Below are 10,487 nucleotides of genomic sequence, written 5' to 3' on the forward strand. Positions count from 1 at the left end.
ACATTTACCCATGTCTGCATCGGAGCCTTGTATTGTTGTTCCCGCCGCAGGCCTCAAATAAGAAAAGCAGCTTGCTGGCAGCTAAAGCATCGTCTGATGTTTCCACCTGTTAGGTGACGTACTACTGCCATTAGGCGGAGTATACGGCCGTTGCGGAAATGATAATTATTGTGGGATATAGATTGGTAAAATAAAACAGAAAAACTGAGCAACACACTTATTTAATGTCTCCCCCCCTAAAATTCCAGACATTTTAAGACATTTTTAGACCTTGAATATGTAAAACTAAATTTAAGACATTTTAAGACTTTTTAAGGACCCGCGGGTACCCTGGTCTATGTCTATTGTATGTATGTCTGTCTATATCTGTTTGAGTATGACTATTGACATGTTTCCTTTCTCTTTTTCAGATATTTCACCATGGAAGCCTGTCTTCTCTGCTATAAAGGCTTCGCCAATTTAAGCCAGCACCTCAGATTAAGTCATAATGTTAGAAATATCATGGAGCGGTCCCTCTTGCTCAAACTAGTGTCAGGGAGGGTAGATATTAGAAAAGAAAAATGCTGCCTACCAGGCTGTGGTCAGTCCACATCTAGATTGGACAGACACCTGAAGTCACACAGGGAGCCGTCAAGCACCCGTAGAGCAGTCATTATACAGGAGGTCAAAAGAAATGTCGTGCTCAGACAAGTTGCCCTCGTGTCCGATTTAGACCTGAGGGAGAAAGAGGAGGAAGTGACCAGACTGGGTCATGTGGCAGAGGATGCCCCATGCTCTGAGGAGGAGGAGGAGGAGGAGGAGGCGGCGGCGGGGGCAGAATGCTCCAACTGCAACACTAAAAAAAACAGAAATCAAAAACCTGAAAGATGTTGGCTGTAACAACAGAGCTCCAGCTGCTGAGGCGCAAAAAACCACCTTTTGCACAGGCGCCTCAAAAAGAAGTCTGTGCAGGCACACAGAGGGTTAAAGAGGGTTAGGGTGACGGCCCAAACCAAGCATAGTGTAAGCTGTCATAGAGCATTTAAAGTTAACGTGACTGCTCTGGTGTGTATAAAGTATAATGTATTTTTCTTACAATCTGAACCTTAAGAAAAAGCAGCTGTGCAGGAGGCAGAGGCAGGGGCGGAGCAAGAGCAGGAGCTGGAGCAGCCTGCCCCCCCAAGAACCTCAATTTCCTGATCATGTGCCTCAGCTCAGTAAGTGCATTCAGGTGTGCTTTGGCTGAATTTTTTAAAGTACGTTTCCTTTGGTGGAAAATAAGTAATTCCTCATATCTCTTACGCTTTTAGATGAACTGCTGGAAGACTACCAGCACCACCAAGAGGGGTCTGACCCTTCATACAGACTACAAAATAATGTCAAGAGTAAGATATATCGCATAAAGCGGTTTATTGCTTACATGGCTGTGGGCCACAGCCACCTCCAGGAGTTCACCTTCTTGGACAACGTCACAAGGATTAGTGAGTATGGGACTATTCTTTACTCTAAAATTTTGTTTTAATGTTTAGATGTTTTGTGACTCATATGTACGTTTTCATGTTTTGCAGATGGGTCAAAAGCCTAATGGGGAGAAGGTGGTGGCTAGCACACTATAGCCCATAAATTGGGCTACATTTTTAATACTTATAAGACACGCCACCCCCCACCTGCCGCCTGAAGCCCGTTTCCCTGATCAATATAACTAGGGAAATAAAGGGCATCATAAAAAACAAAGGCGATCCGTGGTAATACATGAAATTTAAGTAAAGGAGTGCAAAGATGGACACGCCATCTCCAAAGAGACGCTCCTGCAGTGTCGGGTAAAAGCCAAGCAGCAGATCCCTGAAATATTGAGTGAGTCCTGCATCATACCTCACTTTAATAACATTTTTTCTGCTGCACTTTACATCAGTCGATGTGTCTCATTCTTGTGTTTTTATTTGTCAACACAGAGACCCTGGAGACCAAGCGATCTATAAAGCTTCAACGGTCATTTTACGGGTATGTAACGGCTTACCTGTCGTCTATATACGGCCACCGGACTGGGGTCTACCAGAACCTGCAGGTGGAGGAAGTGATGAGAGCCAAACACAGTCCAGAGTTGGACGTGTACCTCATCAATGTGAGCGCACGTTCAGTTCATAACATTGTGTTTTATACATACAGCATGGCAAAATGTGTCATTTCTTGTGTGTTTTGTCCTTTTGTCTTTCTAAACAGGTGGAGTCTCATAAAACAAATGAGACCTTTGGTGTGGCCCAGCTCCTCCTCACTGGGGAGGAGTACGGATGGCTTCGGGCTTATGTGCAAATTAGAAAAGGGCTGACTGGGGGCAAAATATCTAAATTTCTATTCTCTATTTCAACCCCAAATACATGGAGCAAATGAAGCTCCCAGGCAAACCCAAGTTCACAGATTTAAGAAGCTCCATTGCCACCCATGTAAGTGTTTTTTTATAACAGAGGTGACTTGTCACTAACAATTATGTATTTTCCCAGTGGTCTGATTTTGTTTCCCTTCACAGGCAAGAAACGAACTGGACCCTAAACAAAGGGAAATGATGTCACACTTTATGTGCCACAATACGGCCACCGCAAATAAGTTTTACGCCCTCAATTTAAATCCAGCCTGGTCAAACCTCCTCAGAGCTACCAGAAGCCCCAGCTTCTACAAACAAGAGAAAGAACAAAAGAAAACACCTGCGACCTTCTAAAAGACTTGCGCTGGAGTCATCCGAGGAAGAAATGGAAGTTCCTTTTCAAGAAAGTGGTACTTCCTTTGAAGAGATATGCACTCTTCACACACACACACACACACACACACACACACACACACACAGTAAAATGTGCATGTATGTATTTGTGTTTTTTTCAGGACATTGAGGAGGATGAGGAGCAGGGGGACAAAGAAAAGAGCACATCACAATGTAAGACTTACAAGCTCACCAAGGCTTGTTTTGAGCAGACTTTCGCCACTCAAATTGAGAAAAGCATCCCCCAAAAGAATTGGAATACTTCATATGATTAATCAAAGGGACAAAAATGTAAGAACCCACAAAGCTGTTAAACGGTTATATAAAAAAGTGTTAATGTAGTGTTAAGTAGTATTTGAACTTGTTCATGTTTGTTTGTTTTAGCTTTTTAATGATAGTGTTGTGTTTATAGAGTTCAATTTTTCTAGTGTATATATATTTAAATTAGTGCTGTCAATTACAGGTGCCGCGATTAAAAGTACTCACCAGGATTTAGCTCAAGCTTGCTAGATTTTCTAATTAGCAATCCAGGTAAAATTAGTGGAATCAACACAATCCAGGAAGCCTGAGCAAAATCCTGGTGAGGACTTTTAATTGCAGCACCTGGAATTGACAGCACTAATTTAAATTGTTCTTGTTTCTACCGTCTTATCATATCCATAGTGTTCTATTTTGCTAGTATGTATACATTTAAATTGTTCTTGTTATTTTAATTTTGCATATTCAGTGTTTGTTCAACATATTTTAATCATGCTTTTTCATAATTCCATTTGTATTTTAAATTTTTAATAAGATATTTTGTTTCACAATATGTTATATGTTGTTCCTTCTCCTTAAACCTTAATTTAAACCTCCTTTAGTTAAACCTCTTTAATTAAACATAAAATAAAACAAAATCAAATCACAAAACATCCCACTTGCAATCTATTTGACTGATTGCAATAGATTGGAAGTGGGACGTAGGAAAATAAATATAATTAATAATATTATATAATATAATAATAATAAATATATTTTATGCTATGTAACCTTTAGTGTCACGCACCGTTATTATAATAAACTTAGGACTACGCCACCGTCAACTAGAGGAAAACCAATCAGTAACGTTTCACCCGCGCTATATTACTGCTGGCGAAAATAAAATTGTTAAAACTGCAGAGGCTGAGATGCAAATCATTTATTGTGTCAGAATGGCGGATTTAGGAGACTAAATCCCCTGTGGATTTTTTATGGTAGTGGACCCAAACGCCTTGTCCATGCAGTAAGCAATATTACAAGCGTGAGAAACCAAAACCAAGTCGCGCTGAATATTCAGAGAAGATGACGAGGGAGAACTGAAAGTAATCGCGGAAATACTCAATGTGTGTAACAGGAGAGAACAGAAAGCAATCACGGCAATAACTGACGTGGAAGACACAGGAGAACAGAAATAGTCACGGAATGAAAACCAAAACCAAACAGATAGGAAGAAAGACAGCAGGAGGAAAACTTGAGAGAGGCCAGGGAGCGGCGCAGGAGGTAAGTACTCGAAGTGACAGTATAACAAACAAAAAATCTTAAACAAGAAAGAGGCCGGGTGGCGAGACACCTTGTAGAGACAACAGAGAAAAGGGCTGAAGGTTGGCCATCCTTATAAACCCAGGACAACAGGTGCAGGCCATCACCGCTGATTAGCCTGAGGTCTGGCTCTTGGGCTCCTCCTGGTGGCGACTGGAGGACCCGCCCTGGGGCCAGCCCTGACAGAGCCCCCCCTCTAGGCCCGAGACATTTACATTTACGGCATTTAGCAGACGCTCTTATCCAGAGCGACTTACAAACTGCTTTGCTTCTGATCACAGAATACATCCTAGGAAATAGTACAGATAGGCCAGAATTCAAGACACCATTGAGTCAGACTACTACTAAACTACAGGAGTCAGTATCATTACCTAGTGGAGTGGTTCCCAAACTTTTTCTGCCGTGACCCCCTTTAGTAGATAAGAATATTTTTATTCTCCACTGCCACCTATCGTTTCGGAGAACACTGCAGTGAAGCTCGCGCAAGTAAACGCTTCGTGCAGGGTCGCGCGATGTGGGCGGAGTCACGCGCTACGGTCACTCGCGAAAGTATAAACCAGGCTTTACTTCCAAGCTCCGCGCCCAACCTAGGGGGCGCGCCCCCCACTTTGGGAACCACTGACCTAGTGTTTGCAAGTTAGGCATTTGCCAAGAAGCACAAATAACCATAAACAGATTGTTTGCAGAGACCCCGCAAACAATCTCCTTGCCTTGTTTGAATAAGACAAAGGAAGATTCCCAGGCTTCTACCATAAGTAGCAATTAAAAATAAATGTTAGTACTCCGTGTCAGTCACATCCAGTCTACTGTTGCTCCTCTCCTGATCAGAACACCAATCATACACATCTGTTATTATTCTTAACCAATTGTGTTAAGACATGTTCTTTATTCTGTATTTAACTACATGCATTATCATTACACTGGAACTCTTTCCTGACACCTGGCCAGCACTGGATCACTGAGGGTAGAACAAAATTCTAATCCTGTTTATGAACCCTTATGAACAGTCTAGAGATGATTCCATTAAGACATGGGGGTCTAAGCTTTGTTATGTTAAACCGAATACAGGGGACAACCCCAAAACTTGGTTGTTTTGCTGTGGTGCATAACTAACCCTAACCACGAGTTCAGGTGGTTCACCTCTTTCCTTGAATTGTCCAAGAATTTAAAAGGAGGTGGATCACGTTTTCTGTAACTTGGCTAGAGTACAGGTGGCTCCTGACACTTCAAGTTTGGGATGGACAAGAATGGGATATGGAGGCAGTTATGATTTTATAATAATTTATAAAATTTAATATATAATTTATATAAGCTTCTGCACGTCGATGGTGGGGCAGGGGTAGAGTCTTGGACCCCCACCCCAAAGTTGCTCCATCGGGTTAGGGTTTATATTTTTAAAAAGTCTTACACTAGTTTTTCACTATTGTCAAAGTGGTATGAATGGGTTTCAATGGGCGGGGCTCCTTGACTATTGCGCCCCCTGGTGGAGCTCCAACTCGGGGGTATATCTAGGGCCCTGGGGGGGGGGGGGGGGGTAGGATGACGAGGGTTTGCTCTGCGGGGGTATGGTGCACCCCCTTGGGGCAGGGGTAGAGTCTGGGACCCCCACCCTAAAGTATCCATCTCAGGTTAGGGTCCATATTATCAAGGGGTTTTACACTAGTGTCAAAGTGGTATCAATAAGATTCAATTACTTTTATATTAGTCTGGTTAGTAAAATATTCTTTTTCAGGATATGGCACCTACACAAAGTGCGTGTCCGATATGTGCAGTTATTTACTGCAACTTATCACAGCACCTCCGGGTGTGTCACAAGGTGACAAATAAAGATGAAATGACGCTACTGCTGCAGCTCTCCAGTGGGAGGTAAGTGAATAATTAGCATGTTAGCATGTTATTAGTGTGTTATTAGCATGTTAGTATTGTATTAGCATGTTAGTGGGTTAGCAAGGTATTAGCATGCTAGCATATTGTTAGCATATTAGCATGTTGTTAGCATGTTACCATGTTAGCAATTAGCATGTAACTAATGTAATTAGCATGCAATAAACATGCATTGAGCTAATAATGCTTATGTAATTAGCATGTTTTGCATCTTTTTGTGTAAAATTTTTTGCAGAGTGAAAGGCATTTTCGATTGCAAGGTGCCGGACTGCAACTCCTCACACATCAAGCGCTTGGATAAGCACTACAATAAAATGCACCAGGATGTGTTGGTATGTTTAAAACCATCTGTTGTGTAGGACTGCATATTAGCTTATTAATATACGCATATTGCAATTTTTTCCCTTGTGTTTATTTTTTAGATTGGGGACCTTGCCAAATTTACAAAGTTGTCGAAGGAGGAGTACATTTTAAGAAGCCTGGCCTCATTAAGGGCGAATGTTCCTAGGCCCCCGCTTGTTTCAACGCTGGATGGGGGTTACAGCCCACTTCCAGCATATTTATTACAAGGGTCTTTCACTGACATGTCCAGTGAATTGGACGAGGCCCCGGTCCCTTTTGAGCCAGAGCACATCGGTGAACCAGAGGCATGCTCCACCCCAGTTGCTGCGACATCCGTCCCTGGGCCCTCCACCTCTGTTGCTGTACACTCCACGGCAGACCCTGCGCCTTCCACCTCAGTGCCTAGGCCCTCATCCACCACCAAATGTGATGCTCGCTCATCCTGTAAGTTATCAAATCTGGAGGTACAAAGGTTAAAGAAGGCACTTGCGGAAGCTAGCCCCGGAGAAAAGTGTCAGAGGCCAAGCTGCAGGGCAAACTTTGAAAGGTTGGTGGACCTGGAGAAAGCCTTCAGGAATACACAGTCCCCCATACGGTCCAAACACAGCCTCAGCTCTCCGATTTCGAAAGAAATCCACCCTAACATCAGTAAGTAGTGTCATAAAGGTTGAGAGTTTGACCAAATTTTTTATGTATGATTCACTAATTATGCTTAATATGTCTTCCCTAGGGCGCATTGTTAAGGAATTTACAATTGTAAATTCTGGTGCAAACCTGGAGGGGCGAAAAAAGGAGAACGCCATCTCGGCGGAAAATCACATTTTCCGTTTTGTCAACTTTAGTATGCGTGACATGCCAGAAAAGAAGGGGACATTCTCTTTCTTGCGAAACGGGGATAATTTTGGAGTAAGTAACGCATGTCATAGTGAAAGTTAACATGCATACGAATGAGCAAATGTCTGCATATTAATAAGCTAATATCTGCATACTAATGAGGTGATATCAGCATACTAATGAGCGAATACCCGCATATTGATGCGGCAATATCCGCATATTAATAAGCTAATATCCGCATACTAATGAGGAAATATCCGCATACTAAATAACTAATACCCGCATATTAATGGACTAATGCATAACAATGAGGAATTTTGCAAATATAACAAATTTGTTGTATTTGCAGATACATGACTCACCTGAAGGGGAAGGGGCTGGCGGTCACCACTGTCAGAAATATCTTCCTTACCCTTCGCAAGTTCATTAAATATTTACATTGCCTTCCTATAATGGATGCAAGGATTACAAAAAATGACATAGCTTGGTTGAACTTAGAAGTAAGCAAGCGACTCACAGGCCTGAAAAAAGAAGTAACAGTTCACCGACAAAAAGTGAAGAAACGCCTCAGCAGTAAGTGTAGAATAGCTCCATTAATGATGTGCATATTAATGAGGTGGTCTATGCATATTCATGCGTTGATATGCGCATATTAATGAGCCAGTGCATAATGTGTTTCAGAAAACAAAATCAGCAAAGAAGAAATCAGGTCCTTTCGAAAAAATGCCAGGAAGCTGATTCCTCTAAAACTGGGTAAGTCATTTGTTTGTGCATGCTAATGTATTTTGCTAATGTAACAATAATGCTAACGTTATGAATTTTGTGTCAATTTAGACCGTCTTGAGAAATACCCGAATACCATGACAGCGGCCCAATTCATAGGCCTGCTATCAGGTTATCTTATCCTGAGTTAGGGGTAGGGTTCATATCATGAAAGTGGCATTTTTCCATAGACATATGATGAAGATGCCTGATATTATATACATGTCCCTGACCCTAACCTTTTCCCATAGGTTTTAGCATGGACGTGTCCATAATATATTATCAAAGTGTCTTGAATTAGGGGGCAGTGTTGAGCAATTTTCTTGGACGTTTTGCTAATATGCCTTAGTTTTTTCCTGATGCCAACTGTATGATACGATTATGTTTTTTCCCTAGGGTTAGGGTTAGGGTCACGCTTAAGTTTGCGTGACCAGACAAATATACCTGGATGAATCGGTTCATTACCCTCGCGAAGGATTTGCCTGGGGGTGGATCACCGTTCTTCTTCAACAGGAATGGAGGGCAGTGCAAAAAAACTATTAGTCCATTTCAGGATGGAGTGGACACGCTTGGGTTTTGGAGGATGCCAGTTTTAAGGCTTTCAGGACAGCAATGGTGTGCCACGTAAGTATTATCCATATGTAATTACCATGGTATGAATATGTAATGAGGATGTTACGCCTATGTAATGAGCATATTATGCATATGTAATTTGCATGTTTTTCCCATTTTCAGATCAAAAACATGCCTCCTGAACAAAAAAGAAAAATACAACGTGCCATGTGCCACTCAGATGTGGTGAGCTCTAAATTCTACGTGCCTCTTAGCACAGTGGCAGAGGCTGTTGAGATAAGAGAGCTCCAGTCACAAGCCCTAGAAGAGAGCCCAGCAATGGGCGAGAGGCCAGAGCCTGCCAGGGAGAGCCCATCATCCTCCAGTCAGGTTGTGGCCAAAAAACGGTCAGCAAAGAGAAAAATTCGGTTCATTGACAGTAGTGAGGAGGAGGAGGATAAAATACAGGAATATAATCCAAGAAACTACTCTCCCAAATCTATAAACTTTTCACATCATGACACCATTTCACTACCAATAGACAAATGGACTTCAGACCTTTAGGCTCAAACCTTTAAAATATCATCAAATTCTAACATACAGCTAATTCAATATAAAATATTACACAGAACACACATCACTATCGAGAAAATGCATCGGATGGGCTTCACTGACTCCAACACTTGTACACACTGCCCCATGGTAACAGACAATCATCTTCACGCATTCTGGAACTGCCCCCCCTCTGTTTTGGTCGGAGGTCTTGGGAGAGCTGTCCAAGATCCTCCGCATCCCAATTTCTCCCACCTTAGCTCTGCTTGGTGACCTTTCCTCTCTACCAATGCCTAAACATCTGCAAACATTCATCCTCATTTCTATAACAGTGGCTAAAAAGATTATTTTACTTAACTGGAAAGACAGAACATTATCAATAATATAGTGCTGCATCAAGGCACCTCAGTGGGAAGTCTGTGGGAAGGAAAAAGTGTGGCAGAAAACGCTGCACGAGAGGAGGTGAGCGGACCCTGAGGAACATTGTGGAGAAGGGCAGATTCCAGACCTTGGGGGACTGCGGAAGCAGTGGACTGAGTCTGGAGTAGAAACATCCAGAGCCACCGTGCACAGGCGTGTGCAGGAAATGGGCTACAGGTGCCGCATTCTCCAGGTCAAGCCACTTTTGAACCAGAAACAGCGCCAGAATCGCCTGGCCTGGGCTACAGAGAAGCAGAACTGCAAATTTTGCATGTCATTTGGAAATCAAGGTGCCAGAGTCTGGAGGAAGACTGGGGAGAAGGAAATGCCAAAATGCCTGAAGTCCAGTGTCAAGTACCCACAGTCAGTGATGGTCTGGGGTGCCATGTCAGCTGCTGGTGTTGATCCACTGTTTTATCAAGGGCAGGGTCAATGCAGCTAGCTATGAGGAGATTTTGGAGCGCTTCATGCTTCCTTCTGCTGAAAAGCTTTATGAAGATGAAGATTTCATTTTTCAGCACGACCTGGCACATGCTCCCAGTGCCAAAACTATTGGTAAATGGTTAACTGACCATGGTATTACTGTGCTCAATTGGCCTGCCAACTCTCCTGACCTGAACCCCATAAAGAATCTGTGGGATATTGTGAAGAGAAAGCGGAGAGATGCAAGACCCAACACTCTAGATGAGCTTAAAGCCGCTATCTAAGCATCCTGGGTCTCCATAACACCTCAGCAGTGCCACAGGCTGATTGCCTCCATGCCACGCCGCATTGACGCAGTCATTTCTGCAAAAGGATTCCCAAACAAGTATTGAGTGCATAACTGAACATAATTATTTGAAGGTTGACTTTT

The 10,487-nt window shown here is 42.7% G+C and overlaps 1 protein-coding gene and 1 long non-coding RNA gene across 3 annotated transcripts; both read left to right on the top strand.

Annotated features, from left to right (window-relative positions):
- The first annotated feature begins 827 nt into the window (after positions 1-827).
- On the top strand, positions 828-1,800 carry LOC143504259 (uncharacterized). Its single transcript, XR_013127507.1, has 3 exons — positions 828-1,196; positions 1,290-1,460; positions 1,548-1,800. It is a non-coding gene; the product is annotated as an uncharacterized LOC143504259 (long non-coding RNA).
- A 137-nt stretch (positions 1,801-1,937) lies between these two features.
- Positions 1,938-7,921, top strand: LOC143504258 (uncharacterized). Of its 2 annotated transcripts, XM_076995769.1 has the most exons (10): positions 1,938-2,101; positions 2,200-2,420; positions 2,504-2,748; positions 2,854-3,022; positions 4,104-4,249; positions 6,021-6,154; positions 6,408-6,504; positions 6,595-7,162; positions 7,245-7,420; positions 7,698-7,921. In XM_076995769.1, the coding sequence occupies exons 5-10, from the start codon at positions 4,172-4,174 to the stop codon at positions 7,776-7,778; spliced, it is 1,134 nt and encodes a 377-aa protein (XP_076851884.1). In that variant the 5' UTR covers positions 1,938-2,101; positions 2,200-2,420; positions 2,504-2,748; positions 2,854-3,022; positions 4,104-4,171; the 3' UTR covers positions 7,779-7,921. The 2 variants fall into 2 exon arrangements, with proteins under 2 accessions (XP_076851884.1, XP_076851885.1); XM_076995770.1 differs by having other exon boundaries at positions 2,504-2,905.
- Positions 7,922-10,487: the final 2,566 nt, after the last annotated feature.

The sequence above is a fragment of the Brachyhypopomus gauderio genome, unplaced genomic scaffold (assembly GCF_052324685.1).
Source record: "Brachyhypopomus gauderio isolate BG-103 unplaced genomic scaffold, BGAUD_0.2 sc247, whole genome shotgun sequence".
In the NCBI taxonomy this organism is placed as follows: Eukaryota; Metazoa; Chordata; class Actinopteri; order Gymnotiformes; family Hypopomidae; genus Brachyhypopomus; species Brachyhypopomus gauderio.

Coding starts and splice junctions, on each gene's coding strand:
- LOC143504258 (XM_076995770.1), top strand. CDS start 4,172: ATGAAAACCAAAACCAAACAGATAGGAAGAAAGACAGCAGGAGGAAAA. Junction 6,155..6,407: donor CTGCAGCTCTCCAGTGGGAG/GTAAGTGAATAA, acceptor AATTTTTTGCAG/AGTGAAAGGCATTTTCGATT. Junction 7,163..7,244: donor AGAAATCCACCCTAACATCA/GTAAGTAGTGTC, acceptor TGTCTTCCCTAG/GGCGCATTGTTAAGGAATTT.